General features: G+C 26.5%; 1 protein-coding gene across 2 annotated transcripts; it reads left to right on the top strand.

Annotated features, from left to right (window-relative positions):
- Nucleotides 1–978: 978 nt before the first annotated feature.
- Nucleotides 979–22,468, top strand: LOC114128286 (sodium/hydrogen exchanger 9B1-like). Of its 2 annotated transcripts, XM_050206509.1 has the most exons (10): nt 979–1,521; nt 3,747–3,825; nt 13,348–13,722; nt 15,479–15,661; nt 15,825–16,000; nt 16,464–16,570; nt 16,956–17,120; nt 20,208–20,351; nt 20,579–20,680; nt 21,740–22,468. In XM_050206509.1, the coding sequence occupies exons 1-10, from the start codon at nt 1,245–1,247 to the stop codon at nt 22,085–22,087; spliced, it is 1,956 nt and encodes a 651-aa protein (XP_050062466.1). In that variant the 5' UTR covers nt 979–1,244; the 3' UTR covers nt 22,088–22,468. The 2 variants fall into 2 exon arrangements, with proteins under 2 accessions (XP_050062466.1, XP_050062467.1); XM_050206510.1 differs by lacking the exons at nt 979–1,521; nt 3,747–3,825 and adding an exon at nt 7,838–8,123.
- The last annotated feature ends 858 nt before the right edge of the window (nt 22,469–23,326 follow it).

Here is a 23,326-nt window from a genome sequence, read left to right as displayed (position 1 = left end):
AAAAGGTACAGTCTAAAAATAGAAAATTTAGGTAGTTATAATAATTATTATTGTATAATATAGAATACAATAGTTTTAAAGATGCAATATGTTTTTATGAAAAAAAAATACTATACACATAATCGCCATTCAACAACAACTGATTTTGGTAGGCATTGTACTCAAACAAATCGAAATTAAGACATATATTTTACTGTCAAATATTTTTAAGCGTGTCAATTCATTCATTCGTCACTCGAGTATATACCTATGTATACAGGTTAATCTATCTATGTAGTTAAACTAATTTACTAAGCCAGTTTATGTGTTTTTATTTTTAAATTTTTGATGCCAATCTATATTTTTATTTTTATTCCATAAGAAAAAGAATTTAAAAAATGATTTTGTTACAATACTGAACATCGAATAAATAGTTTTTTTTTTTTAATGAGTATTTAAAATGTGTTTAAGAGTGAAATAAAATGGAAATAATAATTGTGGTCTTACACTTTAAATCGTATTTGATTAGTATTCTTTACATTTTATAACTCAAGATTTTTAGAAAATTATTTTAATTCTAATAAAAAATAAAATTAAAGTTATACTAAATTATATGATGAAAACTTTTTCATTAAGAAACTTAAAAATCTAAATCTAAAAATAAAATTATTATATATGTATATGTATATTTTTTTTTTTGGAAATATGTATAGATAATGTTATAAATTATAAATAATTACTTAAAATAAAATAAAAAAAAGTATAATTTATTTAGAAAAAAAGCTTGGTCAGTTGAATGGATGACCCTGTAGATATAAGCTCATTAGCCACTGCGACCGGCGGTAAATATAGTATAACAATTACAATTATTATATTCTTATACAATAAAGTATAGTACGTCAGCTCCGTTACATAATAATAGGTATATTATGTATAAAAACTAGGCATGTTTTTGGTCTGTACCCATATTGTATCCATAGGTACTCATACGCCGATTATGGTAATATTTCACGAACCGTGCGACAGCCGGATCCAATAGGTCGAATCTCGGTCATTGTTGCCGAATCGGCAGCGTCGAAATACTAAAAAAATCGAACCGTCTCCGAAATACTCGCCAGTCGTCGTCACCTTTACTACCGTAGTCTCGTTCCCGATGGCTGTATAAGTCTGCGAAATCGCCACGACTTCTCGTCGTCTAGCCCGCCGTGACATAGCTGCAGTCGTCTCAACAATACGTAGTATTTTGTGTACGATTATACGACAAAATGGCTGGCGTGTACATCCGGAGACACGGAAGTGTCATGGTCGATTCACCGTCATCTTCGTCGGCCGTACATCCGCGAAATCAGCCGACTCCAGCGGCCGTGGCATTGCGATGGCGGTCTGACTCGTACCAAGTGAACGGTCCCTGCAACAGCGTCGATCCGCTCGGCAATAATCCGCGGACGGCCGAGCCCGGGCCAGTCGTCCAGCTCACGAAGCTCAGGCACAACTGTCCCGCACACGAGGACGACCTGCAGTCACCTCACCATTATCAGCAAGGTAGATTAATATCGATTGTGTATATTATAATGTATTGATGTGTAAAGAGTGTATATACAATATATAGGTATACCTATAACCAGTGGCGTATGCAGGGTTAGGGTTCTAAGGTTTAGACCCTCCCTGAAATTCAAATAAAAGATCTAGTGGAATTGATTAAATCTTATATGGTCATTATAATGTGTAGGTAGATACGTGACTGCACGCAGAAATGTTTTTAGGATTTCAACGACAATGACCTAAGGTCATATGAATTTTCCAACTCCTCAATCATTAATTTATACAATATTAATTATTATACTAAGAAAATAATTATAGAGTAAGTCTCTGCAATGAATGACTTCAATTAGAATTTAAATATATGAACCTAATATTTAGTTAATTATTATCTATAGGAAAATTTTGCTTGAATCATATACCAGTTGTTTTAATTTGGATTTTCTGCAGTACATGGTTCAATTTTGGGGTATTAAGGTCATTAAAACATAAACCACATTTTCACCACCCAATTTAAAATGTAATATATTTTATGTATTATATCCTAGACTGACAAATAATCATTCTTGTTCAGAATTGTTTTTCGTATATAATTATACCTATCATTGGATTAAAATTTAACACATAAATAATAGTGACCTACCATACAGCAGAGCGTTACTCACTTGACCGTCCTTTTTTATTTTTGTCAATATTATCATTTATAAATATTGAAAATTATATCATAGAGTACATTGTTTTAAACATTTGATGAATATTTCAAAAATCTATCTACGATTATTTATTTTTGAGTTACAACAAAGATTTTGTCGTATACTGGTGTTTTTTTTATAAAAATTCTCGCTTAATTTTATTTCCTATTATTTTTTTTTTTTAAAGATTTGGAAATTAGAATTTTATTTTTGAACCCACCCACCAATAACCAACAAGATAAAATAATATACCAGAAACCACTCCCAAAGTTGAAGCATTTTTACTGTTCCAAAAGGTGATGATAGACACAAAAAAACATGGTAAAATCAATACATTTATCGCTGTTTTTAGAAATTAAAAACAATTTTATTACATTATCTATTTGTCTGAGACTTAACTCAAATAACAAATAATTAAATAAATACATTAATGTATAAATGTACATATTTATTTAATTATCGAGTACTTATATTTTGCCAATTCGTAGGTATGATTATTTTTTAATATTTAAATATATATTATACAGGATTTTATTTTCGCTCTCTACCTGATTTATTCTATTGATTTTAGAATAAAGCGTGGCTATTCAATATTTTCATCCACGCAATTGTGTATATTATACTCGTATATAGTTATGCATTTATAAAGTAGCATTTTTCAATATCATATACATAATATAGCAACTAACGAGATAAATATCGATAACGTAATATGACAAACAATGATGTAATATTGTTAATTTTTTCATACACGCACAATTGTTTTTTTAAATTGTTATGAGACAAGTAGACAACTAATCAGTAACTTTGTTTGGAGAAAAATTTGGTGGTGACTGGAATGAATAATGTTGTCTGTGAGGATTAAGAGGCATAGAGAGAGAACTTAAGAGTAGGCAGAGTGTGTAGATTACGCGTGTATAGTGTCGCTAATGTCGGTTTTAAATGGTATTGCATAAAAATAAAATCTGAGATAGGAGATACCAGTACACAGGGAACTTTTTATACTAAATACAGGATAAATTGTATGTAATTTATACGTATATATCCAAATATCGATAGCTTGTGAATCTATATCCCATGGACTATCGTCCGCTTGTTACTATCCACCTAAATTAGGTATTGCATCCGCAATACTTATACATATTATTACCTACCTAGTGATTGGTGTTCTGCGTGTGTACATGTAAGGTGTAAAAAGAAGACAAGCTATAAATTCTAAAAAAAATAACGAAAAAATATGTTGAATTATGATAATAGTATATAGTTATTATTGTATAACATTTTAAGATTGTTTTAGTGTCTTGAAATGTTGCGTCCGGTACCTTAAATTCGTCCCTGACTACAATTAGAAAATTTAAATTACATTTGAAATAAATATTTTGCAGACATATTTTATGTTTAAAAACAAATATACGAGATACTTTGGATACGATTTTTCAAATGTTCATATCATAATTTTATATGATATAAGTAAAAAGTTACATTTATATTATTTTTAAGCTGTAACTTATACATTTTATGATTTCAATATTGCAGGATTTATCTCCGTGATCAGCGAAAATAGAAAATCAATAACATTTCAAAATAATAACGAGCCACCATCAAGTATAGAGCTGTAAGTAAAGCAGAATATATTTAAAATTTTTAACATCAGCCAAATTTAACAATTGGGTATTTTTAAATTTATATGCAGAGAGTGCTGTAGGTAAGTATATATTTTATTGGTATTGGTTATCCGTTTATGAGTTATGACTACTAAAAATTTTACAACAAAATACAATTTAGTTATAATATATTTTAAAACTAGGTCAACCATTTAAAATGAAAATTACTTATGCCTAAATATGTATGAAATGTTTTAATTACGAAATACTGCATTGTATAATATGTAGTAATAGTACTCACCTATACAAATTGTATACTCGATCATATAATCCACTATAATAAATATTTATAGTTGTTTTAGATTCTGAGCAAAGCGATGAATGTATTGATTGTAATCATTTGTGTTTATTTTTTTTATATGTATATCATGCGTCACCTTTAAGAGTAGTAAAAATACTTGTTTTCAATTTTGAGGATAGTTTCTGAAATATAGACACAAGTTTTGTCTATGTTGAAAAATAACAAAATAACAAAATATCAAAAATTTTTTTAGGAAAAATAATCATTTTAAGGTTGAATATCCAATGCTGTAAACATTTGAATTTCAAATGTTTATAAAAACTAAGTTTACTGATAACATTTTTTGTTTATAAATAGGTACATTATAAAGTTATAAAAATTTTGTATTCAATTTTAAAGGAAATACAATTTTTTATGATTTTTTACCACAAAATAATTTGCTAATTTTCGCGATTTTTATGAATTTTGTTAAAATTTTAACTTAAAGCTCTTATAAAATGTATTAATTATATTTTAGATATTTTTTTATAGAGAAATTGTTCACTTATGATAAATGTTGTTAACCTAACCAGAGAATAATTTTTAATCAATATTTAGAGAAAAAAATCATTAATTTCTAATTCATATTAATAGTTAAAAAAATTGAAATATATTGAAAATTGTGTAGTGAATAGAAAATATCATTATAAATATTTGATAAAAATTTCAAGTATTTATGGTTATTTATTCTTGAGTTATACCCAATAATCAACTTTTGTTAAAAATTAAATTTCTGTTTTTTCAATAGATATAAAACAATACTGCGGTGGAAGGGAACTATATTTAGTACATATCTATAAAAATAATGTATATGTATAATGTATAATAATGTAAGGTACCTATAATAAGTATACTACTATTATACGTATATCATAAAATTAAAAATTATTATTCTAGTATCCAACAGTGCAAACATTGTACATACTGTAATTTGAATGATTCAGGTATTTTATGTAAATAACGAAGATTAGTGTACCAATACTGAAAACACCACACTGACAATAATCTAACTAAATAATATAAGTAAACAAAATATAAGCTGTTACTAATATGTGTTCAAATAAAAACTAGATTGTACTTATTATGTGCTAGCTACCTATTATTTCATATGTACTTATATGGCTATATATAATACCAGTATTCGGAAAAGTTATGTGAACAAGTGATAATTTACTATATTATATTGATAAAAAAATGCACTATTCATCTCGAAAATTGAAAAAGTCTACAACTAAGTCTCAGTGAGCACCTTGATTTTATGACTTACGTACTTACAATGTATAATCAATTTTTTATCATAAAAAATGTTTGATAAATCTTAAATTATAACCTTTTGAATTAATTAATTTTGATAGACTTTTATTAGACTAACATTGATATTAAAATTATACGGATAAAATAATTTCTTGTAAACGTTCAGCGGTAGATTGGCTAAAAATGTTGGTTCGGGAAATTACCGTGGCTCACCCAATATATTCTAATAAAAAACCTTTTTTTTATGAATTGTTTTATTTATAATATAATATTATTAATCCAAGTACTCGTACATCAGCCCAGAGTTATAATGCAGCTACAGTTCACTGGGAACTTATCGGTGGGTCAGTCTGCCGCTGTATATGTTATATATTAGATAACTATTTAATCTGTGGGATATAATTTTTTTTTAATTTGAAAATCAAGCAAATTTAACTCTTTTAAGTTCTTAGGTGTTTAACAATATAATTAGTTTGAAAATTTTTTATTTTATCATCAAATTTAGTTTATTTTTTGATTATAGAGCGAAGAGTTATATAGAGCTATAATGCTATATACTGTGTTTAGTTCATTCAAAAAATATCCAACTATTTAATTCTATATGATTATGTCATCTGAATCCATTTTTGTTTATTGTTGATTCTGCAAGTTTAGATTCTAAAGGTTTTTTTCTCATTGTTTCGCGTGTGACTAATACTTGGCCAAAAATTTTTAGGTATGTCCAAATTGTACAATTTTTTTAACGCGTACAGTTAATTTTTAAGTAGAAAATTTTAATTGGTACTTAAAAGTGAATTAAATTAAAGTTAATTTTCGAAATTTAACTTTAATTTCCCAAATTATGATTAAAAAGTTTTACAAAACAGTGAAAATGGTTTGAAGATATTTTGTTAAAACATTTTTAGTTAAGTTATATTTTATGTTCAAGATTCTAACAAAAACTTGAAGCATAGCGAGAGGTTAGTCGTTTAATATTTGTAATATCATCATATTCATAATATTTTGAAAATTGCCTTAATTTATTATTTTTTGTAATACATTTTTAATTTTATAATTTTCCGACTGTTTTAGTCGCAAACAGAACGCCGTTCAGAGTAATTTTTCAAATTTTATAATTTATTATAGGTAGATAGCTTTAAAGTTTACAATAAAATAATACCAACATGCATCGCGGGCTCACAACCAAAGGAATATAACTTAATTTTTTTTTTTAATTCACATTTTTTTATGCATTTAAGTTAAGTAATCAATACTTTATAATTCAATCTCATAAACAGCCATTAATAGGTGTATTATTTAAAGAGTGATCAAAAACTATAATAGGTTTTAGTATAGGGTACTAAATTAATGCAATTTCCATTTAAAAAATGTTATATTGGTATTTGGTAATATAACTTTTAAATTCTGAACTATCATTTAGTACTTTTAGTATTAAATCAAATAAGTCTTACACGAAGAAATAAATCATTATCAATTAATGTAATTTTATAAGCAAAATACAAATTATATAAATAGCTTTAGTTTAATATTATTTCGACCAGATCCTTTTTTGTTTAAACACATTTTGTTTTTCAAATAAATTGTATTTAATTCTAAATAAAATAGTTTGAACTAAATGAAATACATATATTATATTCACATCCAACATGTTTTGTAGAATTGTATTATATTATTGGTTTTTCTTTACGTTTAGTTTGCTTAGAATAAATCTACATAGAATAATTTAACTAACGTTGAATAGTTTATTCGAAAGTTATTAAAAATCATTACGAAAGAATATATAACAGTTTGAAGTTTGCAATTATTTTTTAACTATTTGGTATTTAGTATTTTGGTAGGAATAATCAATACTTGCGAGCAGATCTCTGAAATTCCTACATTTGTTAAGGCTGTTTATTTATTATATTATTAAAATTGATCAGTTATTAATTAACAGTATCGAGGTTAATGATTATAAAAGTGAAAACATTTTATTTATTTGTCAATGTATATTAAATTATGTTAAATAATATTATTAAGTTGTATACGTTGTAAATATACGTCCAATGGTTATACATTTGTAATATGAATCGATTATACATGTAACTATATCGTTTAATTAGAGTTAGTTACTGAAACACCGTAAAACTGTTAAACTAGGAAATGTACTCGGATCTGGCAGCAATAATGTGAAAACGAAAAATTCCCTAAACGAATGCCAAAAATGTGTTAGACTGTAACAGTAGTGTTCATGACAAGAAACAGGTAATATTTTATGATAATTACAAACACCCATTTGTTATTTTTCCGCGCTACATGAAGCAATTTCAATAAAACAAACAGGTGTTTTGTTGTATAATTTATTTAAAAAAAAAAAAAAAAAAATTACAAAAATAAAGTCAGTTGACTGGAATAAAAAAAATGTGAAATGATTGGTTTATTACACTTATACACGTTATTAGTAATGTGTGCGTTCAACGTAAAACAGTGTTACACCCGTTTTCAGTCCATATATATTATTACACTAACGCTGCTTTTTAGTTTAATGCAATTATAAAAACGATAAGTTTAATAATTCTAGTTGTATACTTTTATATAATTAAATAAAATAAGTTTGTTTTTTTAAATGAATTCCCCTAAACATAATACGGAATATATATCTGCTATTAATGTAACGCAAACCAGTGAAGAAGTTTACAAGTTCAATTTCAGCACAAACGGTGAAAGAGAAAAAAAGTAATCTTTTGTATTTTATTCCACATATATTTTTTTTATGCCCATGTACAAATAATATGGACTCAATAGTGAAATTATTTAGTGAAGAGTACCTATTAAAGATTATTAATATTAAGGTATTTTGTTTTTAAAACTCATAAAATTTAATTAATAATTTATATATAACGTAGATGTTTATTATTATTATTTTTTAATTTATTACAATAATATTTTATTTTTTCGTAAGAATTTATTTAACCTAAAATATTTAATTTTTTCATGAATAGTTTTTAAAATTTAATTTTTGCTAATAACAATATATTTTTTACATAATATTATGATTAGTAACTAGGTATATATAATAACAGTAGGTACTTATTTAATGTCTGTGACTTATTCACTTTTTATATTTTTGTTTTACTTAACACATCGCTTTTAATTTAACTTTTTATTTTAATCATTGATAATTATTAAAAAGTTATACTATCAATTATTCGAAAGTAAGAAATAAGTAATTTTGATTCCATTTTCTATGTAGGTAAAAATAAGAGTATTGATCATGTATAGACTAAGTTTTATTTATACTTTAAAATAATATATACATTGTACCTATGGGCTATGTTTAGTACTATAGTACTAAGTATTATGTACTTTATGATTGATAGAATGTATGATAGTATTATGATGATATTATTTTTTTAAGTCGTCGTATACATAGATTTTTAATGATTAGTGGTTACGTATCGGTAATATAAAATTTGAAAAAAAATTCAATATATTTGTTTTTAAAAATTTTTTTTTAATGTTAACAACTATTCTTGATGGATACTGGTACCTAGTGATTATTTTCCTAAAATTCTTATGTTTAAATCACAATTTTAGTTTATTTAAATTCATTAAAAGTTTTAATTAAAATAATTGAAATATATTTGATTAGATCAATATATATATATATATTAATTATGTTTTAAATCATAATTTATCACATACCTAATTTTAATCAAAATTTAACCAAAACTATGAATACATTTTAATTTTTAGATGAATGAATAAGTATTAAATATGTATTCCAATTACTTTAGGTAAACCATTAAAATATTAGGAAGTGAAGCACTACACACCAGAATTAACTAAAAATAAATTTAACTAAATATTTTTGCTGTTAGTATAAATACGTAGTTAAATTTTCTTAAATAATTTATTTTGTCGAAAATAAAAAACACGTGTTTTAATTTTTTTTAGGTTATTCTATACTATCGAACCGTATAATAATCATTAAAAAATCATTCGTACAACAATATGAAATGATGTACCCTATATAAGTATATTTCATGTAATGTGTGTGCAACTGTAGAAATACACGATATGGTTATAACAATATTATGTTTAAATGAAAATTAATGAATTGTACAAAGTTACATAAAATACTGTTGAGTTCACATTAATTATCTGATATAACAAAGTATAGTCCTAACAAACTGAAACAAACACATATTTATTTTGTTTAATGAAAATGAAATGAAACGTCCTCGCCGTCATGTGCGGTGCGTTTAAAAATGAGTGAATTATTACTGTAATAGTTACATTATATTATATTAATGACAATATTATAATAAATAAAACACCATTATACTCTTGTATAATATAAGTTTTTTGCAAATGCTTATTATATGATATTTTAACAAATTATTTTTTACACTATTATTATTGTTATCATTTGATGATGACGAAATTTTGTTGAGTATATTTGATTAATACATATTAACATGCTTTTTACCTGCAATATAATATGCTAAATTGTGCAATTATCCTTTATACGTATACTTTGTTCGCTGTATCTGAACAATTAATTAAAATACTATTTAGCCCGACAGAGTTATATATATTGTTGTAATAAATTGGAGATACCGAATTTACTAGTAACAATAGTTACTTAAATTACCTATACTTAAAAAAAATTAAAACAAATTGTTATTTGATTAAATTAACAACGTTAAAGAAATTCAAAGTTTCCTTTTTATTTAGCACGTATCGACTTGTGTTGTTTACAAATTTTTTTAAACTTATAGTTAGTTATGAAACTATTGTTTACTTTTATTTTTCAAAATTGTAAATTTATGTATTACTTACTTATACGATAAATCCTATAATAGAAATCTCTCAATATTATTTCAGCAATTATCGTTGTGTTAAGTTATTTTATCTATAAAATTAATATGACTTTTTGGCTTATAAAAATAATTATAGTAGGTATTCTCACATTTAATGATCGGTAGTTAACTTAGATATTTTATTATTATATTATTACAATCATACGTAATACGTGAGATGCTGGTGTAACAAATACTAAGTATGTAGGTATCGTAAAACAAAGTGATTAAAGCTTTTGAGTCAAATCGGAAAAAAAACCTATTTTTCTTCAATTTTAAATTTATCGAAATATTTTATATGATATTTATGTTTGATGGAATTACTTTACTGATTTTATTTTCAAATAATCTCAAAACTCTTTTTACCATTTGCAAAATTCGAAAAACGTTGTAGGTAGGCTAGGCACTATTTGTAAGAACAAACTTAAAATATATTTTACAGCCATAATATAAGATTTTAATAGTGTAATAATAGTAAAAATACACATTTGATATTCATAGATCTTAGAAGCAATATTAATTTTTTATGGCAGTTAAAAAAAAATATGATTCAATTTTAATAATATGATTTGGATCAATGCAAATTGTTCTCATTTATTTGTATACAACTGAGAAATGCCAAATTTTATATAGCATTAACTAGTAAAATAGCTTAATTATTACAACTTTATGTTCATACAGTTATTAAAAAAAGATTTAATTGGCTCGATAAATTATATGTTTGTTTTTAGTAGAAGTGACTCGTAAATATTTCATTCTGGTATATTCACAAGAATTACTGCTGCAGAACAAAAACTATTTCATTTAAATTTAATTTTAGGTACTTATTATATTTATGTTGTACTATGATTGGTAATAATTTGTGTTTGATATATACTTACTTGCAATTCTAAAAACTGTATAAGGGTATTGTAACTGTTCATTTTTTTTTCAATTAGATAAAGATTTGTAATTTTGCAATCTTATCATCAAACGTACATATTATTCACATAAGATAATTATTACACAATGCTATATATTAAATAGAAAAAAATAATCATTAATAATATTTAAGATATAATAGTTTTATTATCATAATTATTAAAAAAATATTTCAAAATAATGTTATATATTTTATATTATTAAAAATCATGTTACAAAACAAAAATTCAAAAGTAGATGAATGTAACATTATTTACATGTTGAAAATGCATACCTATTTATTTTTGACTTACATATATGGCTTTGTAACATAGATTATAATTAAAGAATCGAAATGATTTGAAAATTTTATCATGACATTGTATAGAAAATGGTAGTATTAAAATTTAGTAATTTTTTTTTTTAAGTATAAAAATAAGAAAATTTATTTTGTGTATTTGTGTACAATTCATATTTTTCTCTATTTTTTTTTGTTTTTCACAAGTATTAAGAAAAGTATTGTCCATATATTATTTTAACCTCCCAAAGTACTTATTAGTACTTGAATTCAGTTTCTTATTTAAAAAGATATTCAGGTTGTAAATTGTATTGTTATTTTGTACTATAAAAAGTTTTTTCAGACACATTTACGTTTACACATACCATTGTAAAATCAATATATTAATCGCTAATTTTAGAATATATATATATATATTTCACTATAATGAATTGGCAAGATAATGTAATTGAAATTATTCATATTCAAACATACAATATCTACTTTCATTTGTTTTTTATTTTATAAAATTACGTAATACCAAATATGTATATGCAAATACATAGTTTAATAATATTTGGATATACATAATACTTGATATTAGATATAACAAATTTGAATTTCTTAATACGCAGTTAATTTAGATAATACAATTAAAAAAATCTATCGATTAACTATTAATTAGGTAATAAAAAAATAAAGACTACATAAGTTCTAGATTGTGTTTCCTTATAGATACTTCCAAATATAGGAAAAATAAAACCTATATTATGATTTTACTTGTTTGTGATATCATTCACTGTAAAAAGAAATATTTCAAATATCAAAGACTAATTATAATGTATTCACAAGTTCATTTATACCACTAACTTTCGTGACACCTTATTAGATAAGGGTGTGATAAAATGATATTATGCCATACTATTATATAACATTGATAAATATGTTTAGAAATGATTTATATGAGTATTAAGTATAATAAAACAATAATATAACTGTTGACAATTGAAGATAGCTATTTGTAATGACAAATTACTGTCATTCGTTGATAAAATAATTTGTGGTTAGGTATAAAATGAATATTGACAAATACTCTTATTGCTAGGTACTAGACAGAGTCAACGAAACGACCTAATTAAGGGTGTAAAATTGTGAGAGTTGGTTTGATTTTGATTAGTAAATATTACTGTAGAATATAAAATTAAATCGTTAAATTCGTCATTCTTTGTCAATTGTCAATAGTTTTATAGTAGGCATATGATAAAAAATCTTGGTTATAGGCAATAAATATTTTTGAAAACAATCTCACATAATACTATACGATAAAAACGATTTATAATGTTAATAATATTTTGTTTTGATTTGTATCTTAACGAAAAAGGTCGCTATAATAGTGATCAATAATTATATTTTGTAACATACAAATATATTTATGTTTAATATAATTATAGATTTTAAGGGAAGCTGAGAATTTATTAATCATCTTACAAAGATGCGTTTGTTTTATTATATTTTTTGTGAAGATAATTTTGGGTAGTCTGAAGGTGTACAAAAATCGAGTGTGTACTCTATTACGGGTTTTCCAGTGGTTTTCAGTTATTGCACAGACCTAAATTACCTCGATTTTTATATAATATTATTACATACATTTAATATTAAAAAAAAACACACACACACATTTAACTATCATGCGGCGTTTCGGATAGGCGATTTAGCTACACAACGTAATATAATGTGTCATTTTTTCACCATAATAAAATAATATAAAGAAATTACCACACATTTCAAAACGATATTTTGTCGTTAATCACGGTGTACCGTGTAGTCACCCTTAAAATCTATTAAGGTCGCGGTTACGTGTGACCCATTGCGACCACGTGGTATATACAATGGTATCATGGTCTCGTTGTCGTTTCAGCTCATGGTGGTATATATTCTGTTTGAAATGCCGTCAGAAGGAAGTCGGGCCCGGATGGGAGCCGGGATGCTGGCCGAAGACTTGCCCGCACCCATACTGCCCGTCGTACCGGCACGTGGCTCGGATCCTTGCGCTGCTCGTCACCGTCACGCTCTTCTGGGGCGTAGTGCTAGCCGTAATGGGTTCGGACGCCAAACCGGGTGGGCAACTGTTCAACATCGCCGTGTTAGTGGTGTTCGCGTACCTGGGCGGATGGGTGTTCCGCATGCTCACCTTACCTGCGCTCGTCGGCATGCTCCTGGTCGGAATCGTCTACAAGAACGTCGGCCTCATCCACATAGAAGGCCACTACACCGAACTCGTGTCAATGTTGAGGTACGTGTCCGAAAAAATGTGGACCCGCTCGAATTGCTCGCGTTTCGAACCATCGCGTCGCCTGCAAAGATTTGTTGTTGTTGTTTTGTGGGTGTTGAGTTAGTAATGAAATGCGGTAGGCAAATTAATATTACAAAATTATTTATGACCAAAATAACGGCTTAAATCATTTGAAATATAGGCCAAAAAACTCAAACACACTACAGCTATTACTTTGGAAAGTCGTAAATAATTTATGTAATATGAAAAACAATTTTACTGACCAAAAATGTCGTTACACATACATCCAATAATCAGTAATCGTTAATCCAGCAATGAATATTTTTACTTTATATTATCAGGTGGTAGTTAATACGTTTTTAGTACAAATATTATCATGGAATAATTATTGTGATTTTACTAAAATTAATTGAGTGATTAAAAAGATTTTTAAGTTTTTGATTTTGATTGTAAAAAAAATATTTTTGTTTTTATTTACCCATAATAATTTTATATTTTTGTTTTGAATTCGTTATTTACTGTATGCGCGGTGAATGATGATGTACTAAATTCAGACATATGGTCATCAGCATTTTTTCATGAATAATGAAGTTGATCGTACCTACATAAACTTCTTGTATTGTAAATTCATTTAACTAAATTATTAAGGAGATGATTTTTTTTCCTAGTAGTACCTACTAATTATAATTATAGTTCATTAATATAATAATAATACATCATTTATGTATAGGACTTTCAATGTTATGCAATGTTCAAATCTTCATTAAGAACAAGACTGTGTTTTTTGTTTTTTCATCGGCGTGAGCCTACATAATCAAGTAGGTACCCGGCCCCTGACTTCATAATGGATCTAATCCAGGCCTGTATCTTAGTGCTGTATTCTTCATTGGTTCATTAAAGTTATTATCGTTATTATCCGAGTTAAGTTACACTAATATAATAGTATACTATATAGTTTAGGGTCAATCAGTGGTGCAATTCAGCGTTCGTTATAGTCGCATACTTCCTAAAAAAGGTCGTAATTCAAATCTACACAGTTTTCCCAAAATCAAAGTCGAATAACGCACATACTGGTATGTATTAATAACACACATATTTATCTACAATCACATTATCGTTAAAAAACGGGCACCAGGTTAGCATATTATATAAAATTTATTACAAAATCATAAGTAATGAAATTAACTTTATAGAATACTTGAAAGCACAAGATGTAGGTAGTGAATATATTATATTTATTCCAATTTAAGTACCATCCATTAAACATACTTTGTTTTATTTTATTTTCATTGAATTATTTTTACTTGATATTAAAATTATAAAATCTCATTTATTGATTTATTTTTATGACGATTCGTTTAATAACAATAGATATTTAATATTTAATTACCAATAAAATGTGTGTGGTTTTAAATTATTGACCTTCAAAATCTTCCCTTTTAAGAATAAAAAAAATTGTGTGGTATTGAACAGTATAAAATGTGTGATTATGAATGGTAAGTGTACGTTTTTTGAACGGCGGCCGCGCAATTTGTGTAGGTGATTAGGGGGTGATGGTCTAGAACACTTTTAATTTTTTTATAACATTTTATCAATTTTACTTTATACGTTAATTGCGCCACTGGCTCGATTGTGATGGTTTTGCTTGTTCACTACCCAATCTTACTGCTGAAGTCATAAGCCTCATTCGTTGACATACGATGTTTGTAAAGATAAATATATTACTTGTAGATTGTGAGGTGGCATTTTGTTGCAGAAAAATTGCATTAGTAGTGATATTCACGAGGGCGGGATTAGACTTGGATCCAGTAGCATTGAAAAAGCTGTACTGTAGAGTGTTGTTCCTTGCTCTGGTCCCGTGGTGTACCGAAGCAGCCGTTATCGCGACGACCGTTCACTATCTGTTGAATCTTCCGTGGCCGTTCGCTATACTTTGCGGGTGAGTTTCATATATAATATTATTGTGAATTATTATTCGAATAAATATTTATGTTCTATGCGTACTTATCGATTTCAATATAACAACATAGTAATCGTATACTAATCGTATTACCTAAATAGTAAATTATAACACGACTTTTGACACTTGTTCACTGCCGTAGATCGATTATCGCTGCCGTGGCTCCAGCTGTAGTAGTCCCGTGTCTTTTTCGTCTAAGAACGAAGGGCTACGGTGTAGCCAAAGGAATCCCAACGTTGATCATAGCAGTCGCTGGGATCGACGACGCCGCATCTGTCATAGCTTTTGGAGTTGGTACCAGTATGCTTTTTGGATCAAGTACGTACACCTATAAAATAATTGTAATAATATTACACTGAATTAATTGCTACGATATACTTCTTCTACATAAACATACTTAGTTTAAATTCATAATATATTTAACTGAAATTCATTCATTTACTGTAGACACCTGCTTGGTAAATATGTTTTAGGCCGTTTAAATAGCTTTTTTATACCTAAATCATATTTTTCTAATAAATGTGTAAAATATTATCATTTGAATGTTAAATTTAATTTAGCATTGCTTTTTGTATTTCATATGCATATAACGTGTGTGTTTGTATATTATTCCATATTTCCATTTTGTTTATAGTTTAACATTCCACGCTATTTAAAGTGAACTCGTAATTTATGTTTGGCTATTTAAAATGTTATTTTTATACAAAAGTATAACTGCGCTATAATTTTTTTCCTCGTTATTCTTATGTGCTATTGCCTAATAAATATTTATATTTTTCAGATTCAGTTACTTATGATTTATTGTTAAGCCCAGTGTCAATAGCAGCTGGGATATTGTATGGTTTAATTTGGGGTTTTATTGTTAAATATGTTCCAGAACGAAGTGATGTAAGTATTATTATTATAATAATAGTTTTACTGATTTCTTAGAGTCACTAAAGCTTTAAGAAGTAGGGAAAAATTAATTCAAAATGATTTTGTTCTTGTAATATTACTTCATGTGATGTATTTTTATATTAAGACTAAGACAAAAGACTAGATGGTAACTATCTAAAATAATTATTTTGTAAGAAATAAAGTTGTTAAAATAATGTTTGGTAATTTGTTTAATAAGTACTTTACTTAAACTTGGTTTTTTTTTATATTAACCATCAATCAATAATATTATTTTAATAATTGTACAGGTATAATATTATTAATTAATATACGAGTAATAAGTTATATATTTCCTAGATGAATTCATTTATCGTTTATAATTGTTTTGTTTATCTAGCCTTACGTAGTACCATTACGCATTTTAATGTTGACTGGAGGTGGATTATTAGCTGTACTGGGTTTTGAACGTTCAAGTTTAGAAGGTGCCGGTCCATTAGCTGTGATAATCTCATCGTTCACTTCAATTTATTTTTGGACTAAACAAGGGTGGAATATTGAAGATGTATGTTAACGGTTAAGTAAAATTAATAATAGTTTTTAAATAACATAATAAAACAGTTGATATTTGTTTAAAACAATATAATATAGAAATTTCCAATTGGATAATAATAATATTTTAGAATAATTATAGTAATCGAGAAACTCGTAAAATTATTTATATAGTAACAAGGTATGTTGTTGTGTTGATGATATATGGAAAATTAGAAATTACTTAATTAGAATAATATACAAAAATAGAAAAGTATTAATATTTAGTAATTAAAAAATAATTAATTATCATTGATGACAATATAAAGTATAAAGTATTTAATACTATGTAATTATTATAATTGAAAAACTTATATTCCGAGCTAAAACATAAAAACATTGATTTTACAATGATGCATGTTTTTTTAAAATGTCCTTATAATTTAAACATATCGAAAATGGATTGACAACATTTTTTTTAAACATTTGAAGTTAAAATTTAATTAAAATCGTAAAAATTTACAACATTGTTGTAAACAAAAAATTTAATTTTAATTAGTAAAGACTAAAGACTTCAAAAATGTAATACAAAGTTCCTTAAATTTTTATTTTGCATTTTACAAAGTTCTTTTAGATTGCTTAACCAATTTTACTGCATATTATACAAGCTTTTGGTGTAAATTAGGAAATTCACAGTATTAAATCAAGAGCTATTGTTTTTATTATAATTGCTTTAATAAATTTAAGGTACTTTTTATCCATACCAAATGTCAATATTATTCTATTTATGATGCAAACTGTGATAATTGTGTGTTATTAATTTATCTATAGTGATTATCGGTTGCGGTGTCTTATACTTAATCAAATAATAACTAACTTGTTAGTTGGAACTAAATCTTAATCGTTTTCATTTTAAGCCTACTGTTTATTTATTGTGCTTACCGAGTTTGGTATTTTGTTTATTTTGGTGTTTTTGTTAGTTAAGTTATGAATTTTATGATAAAGAATTTTTTGAAAATTCTGAAAGTTTAACTATGGTTTTATTTTCATTGCGTGCCTATCAAAAAATAGACATTATTGTGCTGAAAGTGTGTTTTTGGCTGTTTAATAATGCATTTTTTTTTATTGTGGTCATAGGTGTGCGCAGACTTCAATTTTCAGTCTAGTCTGGAACCTGGCCCTACTTTTTTTTTGTTTTAACACTTTAATGTATATTATAATTTTGAATTAAGAATTGTGTAAATAGTATCAAGTTGTATATGCGCACAACAATAATGTGCTAATTTCTAGTCATACATATTTTTGAAGTTAAACATTTTCATGATCTCCTCGAACATATTGTTATAATTAAATATAGGTATAGTTACACAAATTTGAAATTTTATTTTATCCCTAAAAAGATTCCGGTCGAACCGGGGCATTTATTTTTATAAATAATATGATGTTATATGACTTATAGATTATAGTGAAAATATTTTAAAAAATGTTTCATCAATTTAAATGAGTTTATAAATACTTGTCTTTTATATGACTATACTCTATACTAATATGTAGTTTATAATATTAAATACCTCATTTACAATATAAATAATTCTAGATCTCGTTAATTAACGAACATGTTAATAGTTGAAATATTTTTGCAGTAGGTATAACACTATAACTATAAAATCTATAAACACATATACGAAATTGATGTTATTTTCACAAGTTCGTATATTGCGTAAATACGTATACTGACTCTCCGCATTTACACAGTGAATGCATTTTGATTATTTATAGACTATAAAGGATTAATTATATTTAATTTCACTTTTTGGCCAAAAAATACATATTATAAATAATTGAAAAATTATTTTAGAACACTTGTATCGCAAAATATATTGTGTTATTTTTAAATTATAATTAATAAAAGTTGACGTGAGCATGAAGTTTTTTTCTTCTGTCACATTAATAAAATAAGATAAATTTCCAATTATATTGCATGACCAAAACTGATAAAATGTTAAATAAATCACTTCAGTATTGTAACTACATAATTAATATTAATTAAAAATGGAGTAAAAAACATTCAATATCAGATATGTCAAGCAAAAAAAAAAAACCGAGTCCGTCTCGAGATGAGCAGAAGATGTGAAACATCATAGTCGATCGGTATTGTAAGGCTGAGCTCTGACTAGTATGACTGTGTTGTGTCTCGTATAATTAACTTTGAGCACCCGGAGAATGCGTGTTTGTTTGCTCGTCAAGATATCCATCGTTAAATTTGGTTTTCTTTTCTAGATGCTGTGAATTTTCATTTTCACTTTCAGAGTCACTCATATTTAATCTCGATAACTGTTCGCAAGTATATAACTATTTACATACAAATATGTATATTATAACAACATTATAACAGCCGATTGCTATACATCCGTGCCAAAAGATTTTTCATGTCAAAAATATTGTATTTTTCTGAACGCATAATCTCGTATAATACTAGCCTATTATATATAAAAAAAAACGTATATATCCAGATATCCTAAGAAATAGAGGATAGAGTCTAAACTATAAGCTCAGAATTTTTTTGTATGTATGATTCCAGTTATTATTTAACTAATTTATTATCCATTGCATAGAGCTTAATATTGACTTAAGAAACTTATTTGAATTCTACTTTCTTACTTTTTGCGAGTTTCTCGTTTTAAAAATAATTGATCATTCTATTTGTTGTATAGGTAAGGTATATTACATTTTCAAAGATACTGTAACTGTAGTATAATTTATTAATACTAACAAGTTTGTTACCATTATTTTACGTAATATTTTTTATAAATCAAGTCTAATTTACATGTATAATATAACTCAAGTATTCGATGTAGTATAAAATAACTTAATATAAACTATTTAATCCAAATGCTTAATGTAAGTACAGTTGCATAAAAACAACGACTAAATAGTAAATGTTAAATATTATTTCTATAAGGTACGTATATAACTATACAATATCAAAATGTGACTTTGTACATGGTATAAAAGAATTGACCTTTAGTAGGATTTAAATTGAGATTTTTTTAAAATTAAGCTATTTATTATTGTCATGCAATATTTAACGTGATAATATTATTGATTGTTCTTATACTAGAACCCAGTGGCAACGGCTTTTGAAATATTTTGGATGATTTGCGAACCAATACTGTTTGGATTGACAGGCACACAAATTGTACTCAAAGAACTTGACCTGAAATTCGTAACAGTAACCGTTATGTGTGTCGCCATCGCTTTTGTGGTACGTAAAAATAAAAGTGGTCGTAGACCGTGTATTAATATTCCTTATTGCAACCAATATTAATACCTAAGGTTTAAAATTGAATGTGACGCATGAGGTTTTACCGTTTCATTCAATATAATAAATAACAAAAATAGGTACTATTATTATTATTTTTAGTTTATATTATGCACGTGCTGGATGAAATCGGGCCAAATAATTTATAATCATTTTATTATTCGTTTCAGTCACGGATTTTTATAACGATCATAGCAGCGTCCGGGAGTTCTTTGAATTTTAAGGAAAAACTGTTTATCGCGTTATCGTGGATGGCCAAAGCATCTGTTCAAGTAAATAATGATTTATTTTATTTTTTAGTGTTAATCTAATATTAGTCCACTGAATTAAGATATTCGGTACAAAAAGTGAACTAAAAAAAAAAAAGTAAAAACGCTCAAACCATTACATTGTATTAAAAAAAAAAAATCAACTATTTTTTTGTTTGAATTAATAAAAGATTTTCTTGTTATCGAGTTTAAATAGCGTACACCTACAGCATATTAGGTTCATTGTTTTATCTTTAAAATTCTTTGTGAAGCTATGAATGCATTGATTTATTCAGTTTATCAATTAATCATCTTTTGGAGTGGTAAAAAATAAAAATGGTGTGGTATTTGTGCAAGAAAGGAGAAGGATAACAATTAAAAATTCCAAGTACCTACTTCATAAAGCTAATGGGATAAAAAAAGCTTGAAAATTACAAATTTAAAGATATGTCGTGAATCTTTTAACTTTAAATTCACATTTTGATAAAATCCTTCAAAATCACGAAAATGTACAAATAATAAATTGTATAACACAAACTTTTTTTAAAAAATGTATAATTTTTATAGTCAATAATGGAACATTTTATTAAACATTTCTCAGTCGTAGATCATACTGTAACTTATAAATTTATAAAGTATATAATCACGGGTTTTTCAAATAAACATTTTAAATTTGAATTTGTACAAAATAAGGTAAATTAAAACGAAAAATAATGATTTTGGTTATTTTTCCATAGTTTAATAATATAATTCATGGATTCTTGATAGCTTAACGTTTATTATTATATTTTATACACACAATGGTATTTTTTTAAATACAAAGTTTTTGGCAAAGAATTATATTTCTACCCATCCAATAGTAAAATAAATCACTTAAATACATAACAGTATTATATAAATGTAATATACTCGTATATACATATATAAACAATAAGAATATACTTAAATTTATCATAAAGCGCATGCTTGGCAACAATATAGTCTGACAGATTTATCATTAAAAACGCATAGGTAGGTACATTACAGTTAGGTTTCCCTTGTTTTTTTTTTTGTTTTCAAAAACGCTCACGGTGTCGTTTTCAGGCCGCTCTGGGACCGGCCGTATTGGAGGTCGCTCTCAACAACAAAAACCAGGACCACATCGATTATTCTCGGACGATCGTGATGGTGTGCATCATATCCATCCTGTTAACCGCCCCGGCTGGTGCGATTATCGTCTCGCTGTCCGGTACCAGGCTGCTGACCAAAGCCAAGCCCAGCAACGAGCAGTGGCGCCGCGGTCCCAGGCCGTCGATCCGCGACATAACGCTGAACAGCGAGGACGAGGAAAACGGCACGAGCGTGAGCAACGACCTGCAGGTGCAGGAGTGCATCAGCGACGTGGCAAAATCGGAATGCACTGCCGCCGAGGACCGGAGCGACAAGATTTGAGTACCGAGTCCGCGAGAATAACGTTTGAAAAAAAAAATCGAATTCGTCTCGCCACTATTATACGTACCTGTACAATATAGATATATATATAATAATATCGCAATAACACGAGTGTGTAGTATTTATAATATTACACGCGTATTATAATAGATTATAATGTACGAGGCTGTAGGTGAATCTCGATTTCCGATTTCCGAATCGGACGTTTTTGTTTTAATTTTTATAATTCCACTGTACAGTCTATACCTATTATGGTTCTGTTACGATGTTTTATATTATTTTATAGACGGGTTATAGTATTCATTATGCGACGGTTTAAAATTTAAATATATTTCACGTGACTATCATATTATGTTATGTTCACGTAATACTGTACCTATACGTAACTATTCAGCTCTTCGTTATTTGTTTTAAATGTTTTTAATTAATGTGTTAAATAATACTTTTAAGTTAGTAGAAAGTACTTAATTAATAATTAGCATTTGTTAATTTATTTCATTAGAATAAAGAAAAAAATCATAACATACCTATTATATTATGTGTAACTCCGTAACCTATAAAGGTAATTATGATCGTGTTATAGTTAGGTATCACTTTATAGTATACATAACCTGTATAGTAGACAACTTCATTATAATAATAATGTATACGTTAAGATAAATAACATTGTTCACCGATTATTAACGTTGTTGACCAAATTCATAGCTGATCAACGTGATTCTCTCCTAGCTCAATTAATTTAAAAATACTACGTTGTACGACTGTTGAAACGAATCAAAGCAAGTAAAGAAACCTTTATTGACAAAATGAACTCCAATAACAATGTTCAATAAATCATCATAGAAATTAGTAATTATTTAGTATACAATTGGTAAATTGATCTTAATTACTGGATTAGGTATTCTAAATTTCTTAATCTTACCTGTCTCGTAATGTCATAGACAAACAGTTTAATCATAATTATTCGTAAATTCCTGTGCAGTGATTCACAATAAAATCATATTTTTAAGTAAAAAGTGATAGGTGATAGGGCTAGAATTGATATGCAATAAAATATGAATTAGGCTTACCTACTAAAAATATGCAAACATATGTAATTAATATATATACACAAAAAAATATGAAATATACAAAAAAAAGATGAACATGTTTTAAACTTAAAATATTATTCTTAACTATTAACGCTATTTAAATATATTACAAGAAACAATTATATGGTGTTTTGAATTTTCAAAACTG

The sequence above is a fragment of the Aphis gossypii genome, chromosome X (genome assembly GCF_020184175.1).
Source record: "Aphis gossypii isolate Hap1 chromosome X, ASM2018417v2, whole genome shotgun sequence".
NCBI classification, from domain to species: Eukaryota; Metazoa; Arthropoda; class Insecta; order Hemiptera; family Aphididae; genus Aphis; species Aphis gossypii.
Note: the sequence above shows the minus strand (reverse complement) of the source record. Positions and strands in the feature narration are given on the sequence as shown.

Excerpts from the sequence above, each read along its gene's own strand:
- LOC114128286 (XM_050206509.1), top strand. The coding sequence starts at position 1,245 with ATGGCTGGCGTGTACATCCGGAGACACGGAAGTGTCATGGTCGATTCA. Across the intron at positions 16,001-16,463 it reads CAGTATGCTTTTTGGATCAA|ATTCAGTTACTTATGATTTA; the intron begins GTACGTACACCT and ends TATATTTTTCAG. Across the intron at positions 20,352-20,578 it reads GTGTCGCCATCGCTTTTGTG|TCACGGATTTTTATAACGAT; the intron begins GTACGTAAAAAT and ends TATTCGTTTCAG.